The following is a 21,388-nucleotide window of genomic DNA, read 5'->3' on the forward strand; positions in this document are numbered from 1 at the left end:
TGCAAGATTCGATCCGTGACATAAATAGATTTTTACATTTTTGATCCTATATTCCATAAAAGGAATGTACATGTATCTAGATCAAAAATAAAATCCTAATAAAACTAAATACAGCTCCTGCTGTATTTTAATACAATCATGCACACACAGATAAATGCCCTTGACATGTCCAAGGGTCCAATCACACACATAATAACTAAAAGCCATAATAGTTGGATTCTGCATCCACAAAGTTAGCACATCCTACTATTAACCTGCCTAAATTATGTATGACATGTGCATAATTAAACTAATACCAAATACACAGAGGCAAAACCCTAGCTCTGATACCAATTGTTGGTTGCTACTCGGAAAGCCTAGAGGTTCCACTGTACAAAAATTTTGTACAAAGGTCTGAACCTTTTCCTAGCTACCATGTGTTTTTTTAAATTAAATTTTGGATCGCCTGCGGAACTTAACACGTTTGATCCAAAACTTAATCTATTTGTTCTTTTAGGTTTTGACTTGGATCTCCTGCGGAACTTAACACGTTCGACCCAAATCACCTTAAGTTATTAATTCCATTAAATATTAATTTCCATAATCGGTTCCCAGTACTGACGTGGCGAGGCACATGGCCTTCTTGGATATGGGAGCAACCACCACCGACTAGACAAAACCTTTTATAGAAAGCTAATATTTAATTTCCTAAAATAACTTTAGGTTAACCGAAAAGAACAATCAAATCACAAGGAAAAGAAAAAATAAAAGAACACAACATCGAAAAACATATTCAAAATTCTAGAATCGTAAGCCTCTTGTATTTGGTATTATTTCCAAAAATAACTAGTATAATGCGGAAAGAAAAATTACTAGTTATACCTTTTAGAAAGACCTCTTGATCTTCTATCGTATTCCTCTTCTAACCTAGGACGTTGTGTGGGCAACGATCTTCCGAGATGAGAAACCACCAACCACCTTCTTCTCCTCCTAGCTAGGTTTGGCCACAAAAAGCTTAACCAAGGATGAAGAACAAAACACCAACCAAGCTCCAAGAGATGCTAGCTTTCTCTCCTTCTTCTTCTTCTTCTTCTCCAAGTAGTATCCGACCGCCACAAGAGCTCCAAGCCTTTGAGAGTTTCAGCCACCACAAAGAGGGAGAGAGGAAGAGGATGGCCGGCCACTCCAAGGAATAAAAGAGGGAGAGAAATAATAGAGGTTGTGTCTCATGAAGGCACCCTCACCCCTTCTTTTATATTCCTTGGCCTAGGCTGTAACGCCCCAAATTTCCTCAATTAGAGTCCTAAAAGTAATTTAAAAATATTTAAAAATGCTATAGAAATATTCTAGGGATTTTTAGAAATTTTTAGAGTATTTTTATGTAATTTTTGGAGGTCGTTTGGTATTTTTACAAAACGAAGGAAGTTTCGATTAAAATAATGTCCAAGCTAAGAATTGAACCCATGACCTTTGACTCGGTCAAAACCCGACTGACCAGGCGTGCAAACGGATTTTTCTGTTTAGAAAAGGTAGCGAATTTATTTAAGATAGTTAACAGAATATTGGATTATAAAAGGGATAAGTTAATCTTGGATTTGTTTGTTTAGAAAAGGTAGCGAATTTATTTAAGATAGTTAACAGAATATTATAAAAGGGATAAGTTGATGTTGGATTTGTCTGTTTAGAAAAGATAGTGAATTTATTTAAGGAGTTAACAGAAATATTAAGTTATAAAAAGGGATAAGTTGATGCTCTGTTTTCCCGTGACTTAAACCATTCTCTCCTTCTCTTCTGCGTACGATGGCGGAGCTCGGGCGGAAAACGAAAGGGAGTTAGGACATCATCTCCGACGGCCGGCCAAGGTCCTAGAAGCCCTTTTTGTTCGGTTGTGAGTCCAAGAAGCAAGGTAAGTGCTTCTCACCTGCAGTAGGAGTAGTTTCGAACCTTTGTTCTTCTTGAATTCGAAGCATAAGAAGCGCTTATAGTGCAGATTTTTAATTAAGCCTATAGTCCATATTTTAATTAAGCTTATAATGTAGATTTTTATGTAAAGCTTATATTGCAGATTTTAATTAAGCCTTATAGTGCAGATTTTTAATTAAGCTTATAGTGCAGATTTTAATTAAGCTTATAATGCAGATTTTTATGTAGAGCTTATATTGCAGATTTTAATTAAGCCTTATAGTGCAGATTTTTAATTAAGCGTATAGTACAGATTTTAATTAAGCTTATAGTGCAGATTTTTATGTAGGCTTATAGTGCAGATTTTAATTAAGCTTATAGTGCAGATTTTATGTTTGCATAGTATGCAGAAATAGTGTAGCATAGAATGCAGAATCTTGATTAGAATAGTATGCAGAATTTTGATTAGCATAGTATGCAGATTTTTGTTTATGCATTTCAAAGTTAGAATTTGTTTAAACATTTCAGTTTTTAAAGAAGCATTCTTTTATTAGAGGTATTAACAAGTATAAGAAAGATAAAGAAAAGAAAGAAAAAGGCCAAGGCCTTAAGTAGATCTCAAAGTCAAGACTTTAGGGATTTTGGCACACAAGGTGCTTATTAAAATGCCGAGACATTATATATTAGAAGTATTAAAAGATAACAAGTATTTTACTTTTATCAGTGGCACTGTACTAGACTCTCAGTAGTCCTTGGGCTGGGCTCCCATAGTCGGTCCCTAGGTTTAGATAACCTAGTAAACTCTACTAGATTCGGGACCAGCTATCTCGGGTCTAGTTAGGGATGCGCGCATAGCAAGTACAGTTGTCGGGCCCAAGAAGAAGTTGATTACTATTTTGAAGTATTATAAGTATAAGTTTTTGAACAAGTAAAACGAGTTTTACATAAACATAAAATATTAAAGATTAAGTTAGAACAAATGAAATAAGTTTCATACAGTTCTAAAAATCAGTAAGTTTAGTTCTTTATTCTGCCATGTTTATCTAGTGGATGAGTAGTTTTCATGTTTACCTATTAGATGAGCAGCATGATTAGCTATTAGAATTACATGAGTAGATTTCTTAGCTTTTCTTTGCTATTAGTTTGACATGAGCAGTTATGTTTATGCTTTATTTCTTTTTAGAGCATATAGTTTCTAGTTCTTTTCGTATACACGCACATTCGTGATTTTGTGAGTTAGATAGCGCTTACTAAGTAAATTTTGCTTATAGATTGCACTTCCTCTTACTGCAGATACAGGAAAGGAAAAGATATAGAAAGGAAGGCGACAAGGAGGTGCGGATGGATGTGTGATGCCTGGACTATAGAAGCCTTGGGATTTAGCATAAGAATTTATTAACAAAGAGTTGAGTAGAATGTATTAGATGAGTCATTTAGTCTTCCGCTGCTAGTTAATTGTATGTTTTGAGTTCTCCGAGAGTTTTAGGAATTTCTATCAACATGTGAACAAGAATAGTTAAGTAAAGTTAGTAGTCCAGTAGCACTCCACCCTCACAGTCCAGTAATGAGGAGTGTGGGGTGTTACATAGGCAAATTAGGAAATTTATTTACAATAAAATTTCCTTAATTCCCTTGACATGATTTAATTGAGAAAAATAAAATAAAATTTCCCCAATTAATCTCTAATGGTAGGCCACATTAAAAGAGATAAATTAGACAAGTTTTAATCAACAATTAAAACTTCCTAATTTGTTTCCGGAAATTTTTAAAATTAAAATTTCTCTTTAAAAATCTCTTCATGGTTGATAAAAGGAAATTTCTATAATTTTAATTTTACAACATGTGAATAATTTTTAAAGAGAAAATAAAATATCTCACCAATCTACAAATAAGGAAAGAGATCTAATCTCTTTCTTTAATCTTTTGTAGATCTTTTACAAGAGAGATATTTAATTTTAATTCTCTTTAATAAATTATATCTCCCACATAATAAAAATTAAAATTAAAATCCCTTTTTAAATTAATATGGCCGGCCCCTCTAGCTTGGGTTCAAGCTAGGGCCGGCCACCCCAATTTATACCTAGGGCGGCCCTAGCTTGGTTCCCAAGCTAGCTTGGCTGGCCCCCTATTGGTGGGTATAGAAGATGGGTATAGGTGGGTATAGTACTCTATAAATAAGAGGCTACGATAGGGACCGAGAGGAGGAATTGGTTTTGGTCTCCCGATAAAATTAAGCATCCCGTGTTCGTCCCGAACACACAACTTAATTTTATCAATAATAATTCATTCCACTAGAGAACTATTATTGAACTACCGCACCAATCCCAAATTACATTTTTGGGCTCCTTCTTATTATGAGTGTGTTAGTCTCCCTGTGTTTAAGATATCGAATGTCCACTAATTAAGTGAGTTATTGACAACTCATTTAATTAATATCTTAGTCCAAGAGTAGTACCACTCAACTTTATCATCATGTCGGACTAGGTCCACCTGAGCTCCTCTTGAGGACATTATCAACCTAGTATCTCTAGGACACAGTTTCCTTCTATAATCAACAACACACACTATAAGTGATACCATTTCCCAACTTATCGGGCTTATTGATTTATCGAACTAAATCTCACCTATTGATAAATTAAAGAAATAAATATCAAATATATGTGGCTTGTTATTATATTAGGATTAAGAGCACACACTTCCATAATAACCGAGGTCTTTGTTTTTTTATAAAGTCAGTATAAAAGAAACGACCTCAAATGGTCCTACTCAATACACTCTAAGTGTACTAGTGTAATTATACAGTCAAGATAAACTGATACCTAATTACACTACGATCTTCTAATGGTTTGTTCCTTTCCATTTTGGTCGCGAGCTACTGTTTATAATTTATAAGGTACTGATAACATCATCTTCTGCATGTGGCACCACATACTATGTTATCTACAGTATAAATTAATTGAACAACTACAACTAAATATAGACAATTTGACCAAATGTGATTCTTTATTCATAATGAATGTTTACAAAGCTTAGGCTTTCAGTATACATTCCAACAAAAGGAACTATACCAACAAAAAGAGAACAGAGAACTTTGAAGTGTTTCATTGGAGTAGCAGAGCGTTGTTGAGGCGTTAGCAGCAGCACACGGAAGAGCGCAGTTTTCTGTTCGAAATCGATGATCTGAGCTGCACCTCGAGGCCTCCTTTTATAGCTCTGCAAAGTCTGATCAAGATCCCCAAGCTTTGGGATCAAGTTTGACCCGACGCGGATCGGTCGACCGATCCCAATGTTCGGTCGACCGATCAGGCGATCTTCTCCCGTCCGATTCGCCCGATCCTCTCGCTCCGCTGGTCAAATTTTATCTGAGGTTCAGTCGACCGATCACCATTTTCGGTCGACCGATCAGCTGTTCTGACTCAGCCCAGTCAGCTTGATCCAGTCGACACCAAACCCAGGTTCGATCGACCGATCATGAGGTCCGGTCGACCGATCACGAGGTCCGGTCGACCGATCCCCTGGTCGAGCCCGGTCCAACCTATGGAGATCTGATCTGCTATGCTAGCTTGTGGGTTCGGTCGACTGATCCTAAGGTTCGGTCGACCGATCTCGGTCACTTCTAACCCTGCACAAAAAGGTTAGTCTCCTGCAAAACAGAGTTAGAACAAAATGGATAATATGTAAACAAATGATTTGACAACCTTCGGACTGTTCGGGTCTGACTTCGGATTTCCGACCGGAAACCCTAGGTTGACCCGACGCCTACTGTTCCCTCTACGGAGAACGCGACCTCACCTACTCCACTCAAGAGATTTACCTGATGCCAATCCGGTCCTCCAGACTGACTGGACTTTCCGCCTAGGGTTATCACCCCCTAGGACCTAGGGTTACCGCCCCCTAGGGTTTTCCTCCACCTAGGGTTACCTCCCCCTAGGACCTAAGGTTGCCGCCCCTTAGGGTTTTCCTCCACCTAGGGTTACCTTCCCCTAGGACCTAGGATTACTACCCCCTAGGATTTTCACCTGCCTAGCCGCAGCTAAGACTTTTTCCCAAGTATCACTTAGGACTTTCCTGCAATCTCCATGAACCTTGTTAGATAACACCACAGTTTAACTTTGAGTCCTTTGTCATAATCAAAACTCAGGTTCGATCATCTGGTGCTCACTGCACCAACAGATTGTTCTTAATGGTTAAACTTAGGGTTACTATAAGGAAATTAAATATTGAATTTGGTTGAAAGGCTTTGTCTAGGAAATGGTGGATGATCTCATACTCAAGATGACATAGTGTCTCACCATGTTTAACTTGGAAGCCGATCTTTGAAATAAATATTTAATCAACTTTGTAACATGGGTGGATTCGGATCAATAATGTTAAACATCGTTTGTGATCCAAGTCAAAACCTCTAAGAACAGATAAGTTGAATTTGGAATCAATAATGTTAAGTTCTGTTTGTGATTCCAAATTTAATTTCTAAAGAACACAATAGGTTGTTAAGTTGTTAAGTTCTGTATAAAATTTTTGTATAGGGGAATCAGTATGATATTCCGAGTAGCAACTAACAATATGGACTTGATATGAATGAGTTTTACTTTAGCTGATATTTTTGATAAAATTTAACACCTTAGGAGAAACCGAAATATTCAATGAATAGCATCATTGAACTTCTTGCAATCTCAAAAATTCATAAGACCTAAAATGGTTGCAATTTGAGGTCTCTAGGTCGATGAGTGGATTTTAACCAAAAATCCACTAATGGACCTAAGCAGGTCCAATTTGACTCATTTCATGTCTTGTGAATTTCTAAGGCTGCAAGGAGTCCAACAATATCATCCATTGCATATTTTGACTTCTCCATAGATATTAAAATATTATCAAAAAATTAATTAAACCTTAACCCCCGTGAATTTGGTATGAAAAAATATCAGACCTAACGTGGGTTTGATATGAATAAGTTTTACTTTAGTTGATTTTTTTGCTAAAATTTTAACACATCCAAAGAAGCCGAAATATGTAATGGACTGTACCGTTGGATTCCTTGCAACTTGCAACCTCAAAAATTCATAGGACCCGCAATGGTTACAATTTGAGGTCTCTTTGTTGATAAATAGATTTTGATGAAAACTCACTGATGGACCAAGACAGGTCCAATTGGATCATTTTCAGGTCTTGTGGATTTTTGAGGTTATAAGGAGTCTAATGGTATCGTCTATTGTATATTTCGGCTTTTTAGAGGTGTTAAAATGTTATCAGAAAAATTAGTTAAACCTTAACCCCATGAGCTTGATATGAATTATATCAAGCTCACGCTGGGCCTGATGATATTTATATCAGGCCCAACATAGGCTTAAGGTGGGTTTGATATAAATGAGTTTTACTTTAGCTAATTTTTTTCGATAAAATTTTAATACTTCAGAGAAATTAAAATATGCAATTGATAACACTATTAGACTCCTTACACCTTAAAAATCCACAGAACCTAAAATGATTAAAATCTGAGGTCTATAGGTTGATTAATACGTTTTGATGAAAATCTACTGATGGACCTTGGCATGCCCGATTGGACTCATTTCAAGTTTTGTGTATTTTTAAGGTCGCAAGGAATTTAACGGTACCATCTATTATATATTTCAACTTCTTTGAAGATGTTAAAATTTATCAGAAAAATCAGTTAAATCCTAACCCCCATGGGTCAACTTCTCTGAAGGTATTTTCTTTCTTTTCTCCAAAAGGATTACATTTTTCGACCATAATTGGTTGTGATCCTTCTCTAGGTTCATCGTCCCTTCCAGATTATAGTTTCGGTCAGGGTGGGTGGCCGAATGCCACTCGGAGGTCACCCCTAGCTTGACACTAGACTGCCTGGCCACTTGTCTACTGTCGGTAGCCTTCGATACTCACCCCAATCTAAACTATAATCTAAGGAGGACAATAGACTCAGAAAAAAATGGTAATTAATTACGATCAGTTCTTACTGTACTTATAAGTAGTACATTTTTTAATCTATTTTTTTCTTGTCAAGAGGATTTATCCTCCTGATATTGAATTATATGTATATATGCATTAAAAAAAAAGGGAGAGAAGAAAAATTGGGAAAAACAAATAACAGAGAGAAATGATGGAGAGGTATAATACTAAGAGTCCTTTGATAAATCGATATACTTTTTGATCCATTCACAAATCTCAGTGCGCCATTGATAAATTGTAAGTTTTTACTGAGAGAAGGATAGGGTTTTAATTTAGTTCTCTTGTTTGCAATATTACCTTCGCTAATTTCTTAATTAATGTATTATAAGTACTGTTCGAAGACATTAAGAAAAAGTTTGGATATTTTCTGAAATTACAAATAGGTCCTTAAATGTACTTTTGTAAAAACATCTAGATATTTAATGCAATAGTAAATAGATACTTTAATGATTTTGCAAACAAGGTCCAGATATTATTTGAAATTGTAAAAACATCTGGATATTTTTTGAAATCACAAAGAGACACTTAAATGCATTGTAGCAAAAAAGTTTGGATATTTTCTTAAATTGCAAATAGACCATTTATTGTGCTTTGCAAAAAGGACTAAAATTTTCTAGAATCACATATAGGCACTCTAATATAATTTTATAAAAAACTTAGATACAAATGTAGAGATATTTTTATAAATATGGTAGAAAGCACGTGAAATTAGGACATGATCACGGCAATGGGAGCTCCGGGAGCCCAAGGACTTTAATTTTAACTCCTTCCAATCTAGTCAACTTAGTAGTTGACTTTAAACTAATTTCATAATTTATTTCTTTTTATATAATTTGAAAATAGACTGTGGAAGATTTGAGTGAGTATAATCATCTTAATATTTAAAAAAACCTTTATTTTTTAATTTTTTATTATTGTTTTTAAAATTTTAATTATATATAATGTAAAATATAAAAGAGATGAAAAATATATATAATAAAAATATGAAGATATATGAAATTTTTTATTTTTGGCATGATGCTAATATTGAGGAGTGATATTGAGAAAGCTAAGAACTCTTGGATGCTCTTAGGGCATCTACCATGATTAAATCTCAATTAGGTTTTTTTAACCCTCAATGTACCATATCAATATCACATCAAAAATATAAAAACATATTATTTTCCCTACAATAAAAAAATCTCCCTATAATTTTTTTAAATCCCACGTAACAAATTATATATTTCCCTATATTACAAATTCAGTTCAGATCTCCTGATCTATATCCTCTCTTGGTTTCTATACACATCAGATGCTATTTTTTTATTGAATTTATTAAAAAAAAAAGAATATTTAAAATGCCTCAATTTTATACCTAAATTATGATTTTTAAAGTATTTTTTACATTATAAATATATTTAATAAGAATTTTTTCCTTTTTCAGAGATCAGAAAACCCTCATTAAATACATTTATAAGATAAAAAATACTAAAAAATTATAATTTACTTACGGAATTGATGTATTTTAGATTTTTAAACGGACCAGGAATTATAGAAAAAAAATCTAAACTAAATAAATCACAATACAATATTACTGTATCATTAATTATGAATTCCATTTCAAGAGATAAACAGATTTAAATTTTTATTACTATTCTTAAACTAAACTTCAAACCTCACCTTTACCGTCATTCAAACTTTTTTACTAAACTTTTTTAATTTTATAAACTGACGACCTTCCATCGGAGATGCCCATAATTTTATTGATAGTTTTGTCGATACACCTGCCAGCGTCAACGATCTCTTAATGGAATTGCACGCATTACTTTGTATGATGTACATGATTGAATCCGCACATCGAAACCGAATTTCAATTTTCATCTCTTTTCTGATGCAGCAAACAGGATTTTCAATGACATTATTGCGGAAAATGTGGACCCCTTCTGCTTGCTGCTATTCTTCAAGCAGTTATAGGATAGCTCCGCGTTTGGTGTCTCGGCTAATTTTCGAGAACAGCAGTTAATGGGAGATTTACGGGCCCGCTCTTTCGTTATAAATAAACGAGGTCTGCTTCAGTTAAAGGAATCGTCCGCCACGCGCTAGGGTTTCCGCAGTGCCCAAGGATTTCCTCAGAGCCAAGCAAGATCTTGGGGTACGGATCCTCTCTCTCTCTCAAATTTCCTCCCTAATTTTATAAGATGCTTTCATTCTTTGATATCCTCGTGATCTCTTTTTTGTCATTCTTTCGCACAAATTCGAATCACTTCGGTGTTGAATCTAGGGATTTTTATGTTGGTGACAAAGGTGATTATTGAGGCTTTTTGCATGCGCCGTTAGTATTGATTGATTGGCTAATTGATCTCAGTTGGTCTGCCAGGAAAGATGAATATTTCTTCTGTGATAGTTCTGTTCGTCAAGATATTGGGTTAATTTAGTAACTTATTTGCAGCAATTAAATTGATCCCCTTGCCGCTGCTATTTTCGTAGCTTGTTGTCTATATGAGATTGGATTAAATTTTACTATCTATCCGCACCTTCTCCGGCTTTCTGACATTTTGTATGCAAAAAATTTCCATTACCCATTTTTTCCATTAGATTCGCGGCACTTTCATGTTATTTGATATGAGGTTATTTTACAGTGACACTTTTCCTAGAAGATAAAAACTCAATTTAAAAGCAATGGCTGGACGCAGAAACAATAATGGGAAAAGATCTTACTCTCACTCTGATCATTCTGAAAATGGAGGAAGCAAGAGAAGAAATCCCGGTGATGAAAGAGACACCTACATTCCTGGGCATGAGGATACTGTTTTCCGTTATTTATGTCCAGGAAAGAAAATAGGAAGCATCATTGGGAGAGGTGGCGAGATTGTGAAGCAACTGAGATCTGATACACAAGCTAAGATTAGAATTGGGGAGACTGTACGTGGTTGTGATGAGCGTGTCATTGCCATTTTTAGCACAAGGGAGGAAACCAATATATTTGAAGATAGTGATGACAAAATGTGTCCTGCTCAAGATGCTCTATTCAAGGTCCATGAGCGACTTGTTACTGATGAGGTAGTGGCCGAAGAAGATAGTGATGGAGATAGTCCTCAAGTTACTGCTCGACTTCTTGTGCCTTCTGATCAGATTGGTAGTATCATTGGGAAAGGAGGACAAATCATTCAAGGAATTCGTAGCGATACTGGTGCTCAAGTCCGCATTCTTAAGAATGATCGCCTCCCAGCTTGTGCCATTAGTGGTGATGAGCTACTCCAGGTATTCAAATCAGCCTATCATTTCAACTGTAAGCATTTAATCATGACATGGTTGCCTAAGATGTACTATCCACTTTAGGTAAGAATGATGATTAGGATACTCTTGTTTCTTAATCATAGAGCTTTCCTATGTGTTATATAGTTCTGTTTTTCAGGGAGCTTTTTATTTATCATGGTGGTCAGCAGTAGATGTTCATTTGTCAATTGTGTACTGGTTTCCGTATGCCACTGCCATCCTCAAATGCTATATTTATAAACCAACTTTGGATGCTTTTCAGCATTGTCGAGTCCTCTTATAAATGTTTTCTCCATGCCTGTGTGATGCAATAGTATTTTTTTAATAATCGGTTACATAGGTTATTTGTTCTCCTCCTTGATTAAAGCACATAAAAAGCTGTGAGCCAGTATGTATGATGAATTTGAGTTAAGTTTAAGCTTATGTACTTTATCTTGTTTGGAAACAGATCAGTGGAGAAGCATCAGTTGTGAAGAAGGCTCTTCTTCAAGTTTCATCACGTCTCCATGATAATCCATCTCGTTCGCACCACCTTCTATTTGCCAGTTCACCATCAGTGTTCCCTGGTGCTAGTCAGTTTGGAGTCTCAAGCAATGCTGGCCCATTAATTGGTATTGGCCCCTTGGTAGGTTCTTATAGAGGTTATAAAGGAGAAGCACCTGTAGATTGGCTTTACCCACCTTCAAGAGATGAAGGTGCTGCAAAGGAGTTCAGCTTACGTCTTCTCTGTCCTGCTGCAAACATTGGAAGTGTAATAGGAAAGAATGGTGTGATCATTAACCAAATAAGGCAGGAATCTGGAGCTTCTATTAAAGTAGATAGTAACTCTGTTGAAGATGACTGCATAATCACAATTTCTGCTAAAGAGGTCCAACAACTTTTTTTGCATGCATGCCCTAGCTTGTTTGTGTATTCTCATATAGTTATTTTTTTCCTTATGCTTATTAGTTCTCTCCTGATATTTGTATTTTAGTTCTTCGATGATCCAATCTCTCTCACAATAGATGCTGCAGTTCGCTTGCAGCCGCGTTGTAGTGAAAAAAGTGAAAAAGAATCAGGTGAATTTTCATATACCACCCGCCTTCTGGTATCCACTTTGCAGATTGGTTGCCTGATTGGTAAAGCTGGATCAATCATTTCTGAGATGAGGAGGGCTACAAGAGCCAACATACGTGTGCTTTCAAAAGAAAATGTTCCGAAAGTTGCTTCTGAAGATGATGAGATGGTTCAGGTAAGCTATTATTATTTTTTATTTCCCCACGTGTTTTTCGTAATTTCTGCACATTCTGTTATGTGCCATTATACTGGTTTTATACAGATTAGTGGAGAGATTGACATTGCAAGAGATGCACTTGTCCATGTGACAACTCGTCTAAAAGCCAATTTATTTGAAAGGGATAGTACATCAGCTGCACATGGTTCTTCTGCTCCTCACCATCGTTTTCCAGTTGATGCTTCTGATGGTCCAAAATATCATGGAGGCAGGGATAGTAAATCACATGGTCATGGATTTTCATATTCTGGTGGATATGGTACTTCCCGTAATTTGCTACCGTCTGATACTTATGCAGGCTATAGCAGTTCACAAGTATGTTTTTCCCACTTCAAATATCTGGATACCTTAATTTATAATAATTATCTCTATCTATATTCTATTCATGTTTTGTTTGGTCAATCTGCATGTTAGCTTTCTGAAATTCCACTAATGATTTGTAGCTACCTTCAGGGTGGTGGTAGCAATTATAGTTCATATGATGGATACTCTTCACGTTATGGAAACATTGGGTAACAGTTTATTTGTTTTTTTTTCTTATTTCATTCACAGTTTTTAAATGTTTGTCATTAATGCTTTGCAAGGAACCTTATGGTTGGAGGTTTATAGAGATTATTAGAATATGTCCATTCAGGATCATTGAAAACCTAAAACACCTTTTTTAGTATTACCCCAACTAATTTAGTTTGGACTGTAGCAATCAGTAATTTTGGAGTTATCATTTAGATGAGTAAAAATTTGATGATCTGCGGATAAGGTCATGGATGTTCTGAATGTTGGAAAAAATAAGAATTTCTGGGTGTCTTAGATTGTTATTTATAACAGTCATGGATTAATGGTTTTTGCTAGAACTCGACTGTAGAATGGGGGTCATCATAAGTTTTTTTTGCTTTTGAAATATTTGTGGAGCTTACAAAAGCTAAGGAAGAAAAGGTTGTGTACTATTGTATTGAAGTAAGGTAGATTGCTTATTGTCCTAGAGTTATATTGGTAGCCCAGGAAGAAAATAGAGAGGAAATGTAGAAAGCAATATCAGAACTCTAATGTGGCAGTTAAATTCTGTATCTAGCACGAAGAGAAAAAAAAATAAAAATGCAAGGTCATGTACAATTTCCTAGTCAAACTTAAACTCTATCTGTTTTTTTTTACTATGTTTTACATTTTATAAGAGAATATGGTGGCTTTGCACTTTTTATCCCGTTTGAAATCTCATACCATTAGCATGTGCTGGTTTAGATAAAGGCCAACATAAATCGCCAGAATATTGGCAGTTGTGTGTATGCCACCTGCTGCCTTACTCCAGTACAAGGCAATCTATTGTCTTTTGTCTTCTGTATGCAGTTTCTAGGCTGTGGGGTTTTATTCTAAGAATGGGTAGTTTTAGTCAAATTTGTTTTCTTTGCAATAGAGAGATGATTGCTTGATAAATTAGTTGACAATTGTAATGTGGAGATGTGACATGGTCATCACAAATAACTTATTAGTATGTAAAGGGCTCCAATTATGGGAAGCTTCAGACTCTTCTGCAGCAATCAATTGAGAAAAGAGACGATTCAAATCGGAATCCTAACTTTTGGCCATGGTATTTGCAATGATTATTTGACATTTCGGTATTGTAACGAAAAATGAATTTGTAATTATGAGAGCCAACAATGTGTGAATCTAATAGATTAAGTTTCAGAATATTCTATTACAATTAATTGAGAAAGTTCACTGAGAGTTGCCTAGTAGTGTTTAAATGTCAATAAATGATCAGAATCTTGAAACATTTGGTTAGCAGAGAAAGTAATGTACTATGGATGGAAGAGGGGAGACCATGGATAACACTTGGTAAATGGCACCATGCCTTGTTATACTAGAATTGTGAGTTTAGTTGGCATCCGACACTCAACAATATGCCAAAGTAACACATATCATTATGCTATGGCAGTAGGTCTTTGGTAGAAAAACAAGTAAAACTTTAGCTATTGTGAAGAAGGTAAACAATGAACTCGAAAATTTGGCAGTACTTAGATTCAGCTCATCATTTTTGGATTCTTCCACCAGTTCATGCTGTACTTATTATCTGATGGTAGGCAACGTTGATTTTATCTATATAATAGTGTAAGTCTCCTCAAAGCTTGCACTAAGCATAAGGGTAGGTTACATCTCAACAGTTGTCATTTTGCCAATTAAATAGTATTTCCATATGATTTTCAGGTCTGAGTCCTTGTTCTGATACTTAGTTTCATATGCCTTCCATTATTGTGCATGTATTTCTTTTACCTACAAAACTCTCACGTTAATAAACTTGAGAATCAATTGCTAGTTATCCAATGCTCTTCTGATTATCATTTTTCATTATACCTTGCACATTAATCACCAATGGTGTTTAAACAATTGCACATGACATTCAATATTTGCTAGTTATGCAATCCACTTCTGATAAGTTCTCGACCTCTTTGTGGCCATGATTTTAACTCCATCTTAAAGATGATTTAGTTAGCCTATTTTCTTTAGCGTGCTCATTACTGACAAATTGCAAGTGCTCAGTATCTGTGCAGCTTTTCATATTATCCAAAGAAAATTGTTTTTGTTGCCTTAATCATTAGCATGCTTTACCAGGTTATCTGGTCCCAACAGATCCCATGGGAAACATCATGATTATTAAAACCTCAGTGAGTAGGACCAACAGGTAGAACATCCTTTTTGATTCTGAATGCATGAAATGGTATCCAACATACTTTTGGAAGCTTTGTAGCTTCATGACCCTAAAAACCTATATTAGACTTCTAATGCAGCTAATCTTTTTCACCTTTGTTGCCTTGCTCTCCTATTAAAACAGTTTAGGTCTGAGAAGCCTGGAGCCAGCCTATATATGAAGCCTCAAGCCTAAACCAGACGACCAGATGAACAAGTCTGAGATGTTTATCTCCCACATAAAATGATGTTACCATTTATCTCCTACCTGCCCCTTGCTTTATACCAGAACATTACTGCATAACCATGGACCTAAGCTTCAAGCTTCCCAATCAAGCTTTGTTTAAGGATTATTCAGCTGTTTGTATTTTGAACCTTGACTGTCCTCTGTTGGTGATCACTGACTAGCGTGCCTATATTTTAGATATTATTTCTTATTGAAACCTTTGTCGAAGGTTCCTACTGATCTGTACCTTATTGATGTCCTATTACAACGTTTAGATTTACTTCCGCTGCTACCATATGGTCTGTGAGCATTTATTCTGTGCAATTAGATTGTTATCTTGCCTCTCTGTTTGTGGTGTCCTCCCTCTATTAGTGATATCGCCAGACATGAACTATAGGTTTTTCTGTACTTCAATCACTTGTTTTTTTGACCTCTTTTTTTTTCCATTTCGGTAAAAAAATTACTTATATTGATCGGCTCTTGGAAACATCTATACGTCAACATGCGGGGCCGTGCTTCTCCATGTAGGTTCATAGAGATATAGAACTGCCTATGTAAGAGTCTTTCCTAATGAGTCTGAAAGCTTATGTAGATATCTTAAATCACAGTTAATCAGATCAATTACCTGTTCGACTGGACCATCCTTTTCTTAATCTTGGAACACAATTATTCTTGTTATTTTCTTTATTTTGATTTGATTCATTCATTGAGCTTATGGTTCTCTTCTGTCTTATATTTTGGTATTGTGTTTGCTGTTTCAAGATTTTAGCCAATGTCTTTATAACTCATATTAAATCTAATTTATTTAACCAATAATGCACTTATTTGTTTTGTTACATCGATCTGGATTGCGTTAGTTAATATATTTTGGAGACTAGGATATTTCAATCTGATCATACTGTGGCATTTTTATTTAGCTGTTACAATAATTTCAACTTCTGACCGTGTGTCTCGGTATTGACAGACTGTTGTATCATTTAGATGTTGTTGTATCATTGAAATAGATGTAATCTTTCTTTTACTTTGTCTAATTCATTTGATAGTTTTGTAAACAATTTTTTGTAGTGTGGGAATTAATCTGTCTTCTCCTTTTCTCTTTGAAATTGTTACATAAACTAAGTTATTATTTGATTTAGTGGTAGTTAAATCTGGAACTTTTTTGTCCAGAGGTTTGAATTCACATAATAATAATGATAGGATGGCTTAACATTGTTGCAACCTGCTAGAAAATAGTCATCCATGGGCTTTAGGGGCATTTCAATAAATTGCTAGTATAGAAAAAAAAAATACTTGAATCTCTTTTTTTTTCTTTTCTTTTTGAAAATGTGGTTATGATATTCAAGACTCGATACTTTTCTGAAGTTTCAGAGCAAGCTGAGGCTGGAAAGTAATACTAAAATATAAATTCTTGTATTTGTTTTAAAAAAAATTTTGCTTGAACATAAAACACAGTTCCAACGAATTCAAGTTAATCTGACAATTTTATTGTCATTTTAATTAAGTCAACAGTGTTACGAAGATGGTAATGACGAATTACGTGCTGATAAGCCATCCTTTTTTAGCTTAGCAAAAGAGTCATACACTTGCAATTAGGATATCACCATTTCTTTTATATTTTTTACTATAATTGCCATGTTCGCATTTATAATTGATGGTTGTCGTCGCCTTTAGAACCTAATCCTTAACGAACCAAATTTTCGTCGCCATTGGCCCTTTTCTCATTTATCTACTTATATATAAAAGGATTAATACGCATACAGAAATGTCATATTGTATTGGCCCTTTACTCATTTGTGTACATATATATAAATGGACTAATATGCATAAAGAAATGTCATTGTATTGGCTCTATACTCATTTATGCTTAAAGAAATCCCATTGTAGGCCTCATCCTTGTCTTTCATGTCATTGTTAGTTGTGAGGTTGAATCAAATTCAATATTCTATAAAGGACTTGTCCCAAGATGTTAGGGCAAATTGCAACCGGCTCAGAGATTTAATTCATGCATCAACTCTTATCTATATGATTTGTGAATTTGTACATCTTCACATGAAGACACACATGATTACTCTTTAACATTAGTTTACATTATATTCTATGTATACTTTTTTTTTATCCCATAGGCCCCAATACATCGATCTTAATTATGGCATTCCAAATCGCATCGCTTAACAATCACAAAAGACTAAAAAGACCGCCTTTAGTTATTCTTAATGATATTCATGAGAACTTCATTGATGCCCCCTTTGAATTCTTAAAACATTTATTTATTGAAATTTTTTTATCCATCAATCTTAATTATTTTGTTGATTTCCCCTTGTTATCTTACGTTTCATACGGTGAGCAATTACTCGAATATATCATAGATTGTTATGTTACTTATTACATAGACAAGACACGACAAAATAGCACCGTAATTACGTTTTAAATGTTTGTAATGCGAATTGACAATGATGTCCATCTCATTGCTTGGGACCATTTCTCACGCTGTCACGCATTAGTTCGCGCCATATTTCGCCGCAGCAAACAAAAAAAATAAATAAAAAAGAAGTTACTTATCACATGCAAAATTCAGTCGTGGTCTAGCAAAAGCACGTTACAATTCACCTAATCCCTCGCAACTTTTCTAAAGACGTGGGAACCTAATCATTTTATTATTCATGTAGGATTACTATATTTTCATTACCATTGGGCCTCCCTCTTTTCTCGCCTCGCATCATCTCTCTTTCACACATCTCGTTTCTTAATTCAAAAAGAAAAGTTAATGGAAAACTTTCCTATGCTTGTAAACCAAGTTATCCATCATCCTTTTTTGCTTTACTTTATTATAAAAAAACATAAAGCGTCTAGATGTACTTAAGCTTAACTGTTACATGTTATTGTGTATTTATGTGTATATTTTTTATATATTTTATGAATAATTATTTAATAAATATAAAAAATTTATCATTAATTATTTATTTTTTTTATACGTATATGATTAATGATAAAGTTTCACATATTAATGGATATATTAATATGAAAATAGTCTTTTATCGGATAGATATCTAGAGGGGGACATGGATATCTAGATCAACGTTGAGTATGACTAGTTCGAGATAGACCGAGAGATGGATATTCAAGTTGTACTTGGCGGTGCCTTGAGTTTAGAGGTACACTGGACACGATTCGCTCAAGAGGAGACCACATATTAAGTATCATTGGTTATTCCTCTTATGAACAAGTGTAACTGATCTTTTGACTTGAAACATTCATTTATTCTATGCATGGAGTTATGTGCTTTGACGTTGTTAAAAGTAGTCTTTAATCATATTATGATTAATACGGTAGTTGGGTGTATGACAAAGCGTAGAGAGAATAGTGTTGAGTTAATAGAAGATTCATCGCTCTCTTGGATTAGGAGTTGACATCCTAGCCGCTTGATAGAGATATTAGTGACTCGAAATCAATGACTATGGGAGAAGTGATTTATCATTCAAGAGGAGTCTATTATATCTTGGAAATCAAGTAAAACAATTAATTTGATAATGATGCATAATGTATCGAATTAATTGAGATGTAGGTTTAGATGAAGAGATTGAATTACACAGTAATCGATTTATGGTGGTTTATAGTTTATGATTGATATTAATTTTATCGCGTTGGGTGGCTAAAAATTGTTGCTAGACGGTTACCTTAGTCTGTGTATGGATTTACACTACATTCGTGTATAAAACCTAGAAGGTTGCACACATAGTATATAGACATGAGCAATGGCATCGGAAGCTAGTCGAGTTTAAAATCAAATATGGAATTATTTGATACAAAGAAGAGAGAATTCGAATAGTCATAATCATGATGATTAATGGAGAATTCGAAGAGTCATCATAATGATAATTAATGGAGAAATTGAAGAGTAATCATAATAAAGATCATAAATGAAGAATTTATGGAGGTTATAACTCTTCATCTTCCTAATTAATGAAGATCATAAATGATGAATTTATCGAGAACTTAATTCTTCGTATTCCTTGGAGGCTATAAGTAACCATCCTCAGAAAGATTCAAGAGTAGTATTCCTTCTCTCCATTTCCCCTTCATCAACTTCTTCGTTCGGAAGAGATCGTAGTGCTTCTAAGGCTTTGTTGATCCAAGAGGCTAACAACTAATGGATCGTATCAAGTTCGTGATCTAGTATGTGTGGATACCTTTAGAGGAGTCACACGTGGACTTTTATCTGTCTGCAATATCATTTAAGCTTATCGAGGATTTGAGGTATACTTTTATATTATTTTTGTGTAAAATTATATGTACCACGAAAAGATTCATGATTCATTATCTGTCTTCTGCTGCGCTCCGATCCTAACATGAACTTAGTGAACCATGGCTTCCTCTCTACATAATCCAATGTTGTTGTTGTTAGTCTTCGCTACCGTCTTCCATGTCTATAAGTGTGAGGCTCAATTAATCATGGCGTTCTATGATAGCACTTGTCCTAACGTGTCGACTACCGTGTGTGACCATGTAAGATAGGCACAGAGCTTGGATGACCACGCATCATCGCAAGCCTCACTCACCTCTTCTTCCATGATTGCTTCGCCAACGTATGTTGCTCTGCCTTCTCTTAACTAGCTTCCATGCATACTCAGAATGAACATTAAATCTGAATTTAATCACTATGATGATTGTAGGACTGTGATGGATCAATATTGTTGGATAATAGTAGCACAATCGTAATAGAGATGGACGCTACCCCGAACTACAACTCTATGCGGGGTTTCAATGTCATAGACAACATTGAAGTCGTCGTGGAAAACAACTACTCTGGTATTGTATCTTGCTCTCACATTTTAGCTATCGCACCTTAAGCTTCAGTGAACTTAGTAAGAACTAATTATAATACTATCATTTAATAAAAGTATTGAAATTCTCAAGAGCTTAAAGTGCCAAATTCACATTTCATTTTCATTGATTAATTAATTATGTGATCAAAATTTTGAAAACCTGCTAAAACTTAAAGGCAGGTGAGCCCATGTGCAATGTCTTACATGGAAGAAGAGATGGAACTATAACCAATTTAACCGTCGCAAATAACCTCCCTTCTCCCTTCAACAATGTCACTATCCTCCAACAAAAGTTTGTGGTTGTCAACCTTCACGTCACCGATTTAATCGCCTTCTTAGGTAATTGAACGACCCTCTTTAAGTTATGACAATGTATACATACATACATACATGAATATCAACTTTAATTTTAAATAAATTGTAAATTGTAGGAGCCCACGCCTTTGGGTGCGCACAATGTCAGGCCTTCAACCAACGACTCTACAATTTCAGTAACACAAGCAACCCAGATCCATTATGGAACACCACATACCTCTCCTCATTGTAGTAGAGTTGCCCGCAAGGTGGAAATACCAGCGTCCTCAATGACCTCGATGTCTCCACCCCTGATGCCTTTGATAACAAATACTACACCAATTTACAATGCTTGAGGGGGCTGCTTCAAACTGACCAAGACTTGCTCTCTGCCGCCTCCACCAATGCATCTACTGCCCCCATCATCAACGACTTTGCCACTAATCAAACTGCCTTTTTTGAGAGCTTTCTCGAAGCGATGATCAAGATAGGGAGCATCGGTGTTCTCACGGGGAGCAACGGGGAGATCAGGAACAATTGCAGGCAAGTGAATGTAGCTAGTGGCATGTTGATGGTTGAAGTTGGCGCTAAAAGAAGTCCTCTGTTGAGAATATTTGAATTCAAACTCAATGACATGTCTAGTGACTTAATTACCTCAATTTGATGAAGCAAATTTCATTTGAGCAAAAAACCAATGGATTGAATCGACTAGTCCGATTTGTTTGTTTTTTCAGCTTTTTATCAAACCTAGTAAATAAGTTTTCAAAATACCTAAATCATGTATCATTATTTCAAAATTACCAAATCATATACCCACTTCTCGTTTTACCCTTATCCTCAAATCAATTCGACTAGAAAAATTTTCCTGTTGAATTGATTTCCTTTTATGTGTTTGAAAAAATTCATCAGCCAGTTTCGGACAAAATCAGCTGATGGAGGTAGAGACCTTGAAATGACATGAAATCATTTCCTATGTGTTCATCTAATTCTCCT

At 35.2% G+C, this 21,388-nt stretch overlaps 1 protein-coding gene and 1 pseudogene across 4 annotated transcripts; both read left to right on the forward strand.

Moving 5' to 3' along the window:
* Window positions 1-9,829: 9,829 nt before the first annotated feature.
* On the forward strand, window positions 9,830-15,624 carry LOC121997701 (RNA-binding KH domain-containing protein RCF3-like). Of its 4 annotated transcripts, none has more exons than XR_006116343.1 (8): window positions 9,830-9,976; window positions 10,464-11,085; window positions 11,549-11,968; window positions 12,074-12,331; window positions 12,419-12,688; window positions 12,817-12,885; window positions 14,978-15,047; window positions 15,198-15,624. XR_006116343.1 is itself a non-coding variant. In XM_042552264.1 (8 exons), exons 2-7 carry the CDS (start codon window positions 10,504-10,506, stop codon window positions 15,021-15,023), a joined length of 1,635 nt encoding a protein of 544 aa, XP_042408198.1. In that variant the 5' UTR covers window positions 9,830-9,976; window positions 10,464-10,503; the 3' UTR covers window positions 15,024-15,047; window positions 15,198-15,624. The 4 variants fall into 4 exon arrangements, 2 of the variants coding, with proteins under 2 accessions (XP_042408198.1, XP_042408199.1); XR_006116344.1 differs by having other exon boundaries at window positions 15,203-15,624; XM_042552264.1 differs by having other exon boundaries at window positions 12,827-12,885.
* A 4,016-nt stretch (window positions 15,625-19,640) lies between these two features.
* On the forward strand, window positions 19,641-21,059 carry LOC121995215 (annotated as a pseudogene).
* Window positions 21,060-21,388: the final 329 nt, after the last annotated feature.

This window comes from Zingiber officinale, chromosome 6A (genome assembly GCF_018446385.1).
Source record: "Zingiber officinale cultivar Zhangliang chromosome 6A, Zo_v1.1, whole genome shotgun sequence".
Classification (NCBI taxonomy): domain Eukaryota; kingdom Viridiplantae; phylum Streptophyta; class Magnoliopsida; order Zingiberales; family Zingiberaceae; genus Zingiber; species Zingiber officinale.

Coding starts and splice junctions, on each gene's coding strand:
- LOC121997701 (XM_042552264.1), top strand. CDS start 10,504: ATGGCTGGACGCAGAAACAATAATGGGAAAAGATCTTACTCTCACTCT. Junction 12,332..12,418: donor AAGATGATGAGATGGTTCAG/GTAAGCTATTAT, acceptor GGTTTTATACAG/ATTAGTGGAGAGATTGACAT. Junction 12,689..12,826: donor CAGGCTATAGCAGTTCACAA/GTATGTTTTTCC, acceptor AGCTACCTTCAG/GGTGGTGGTAGCAATTATAG.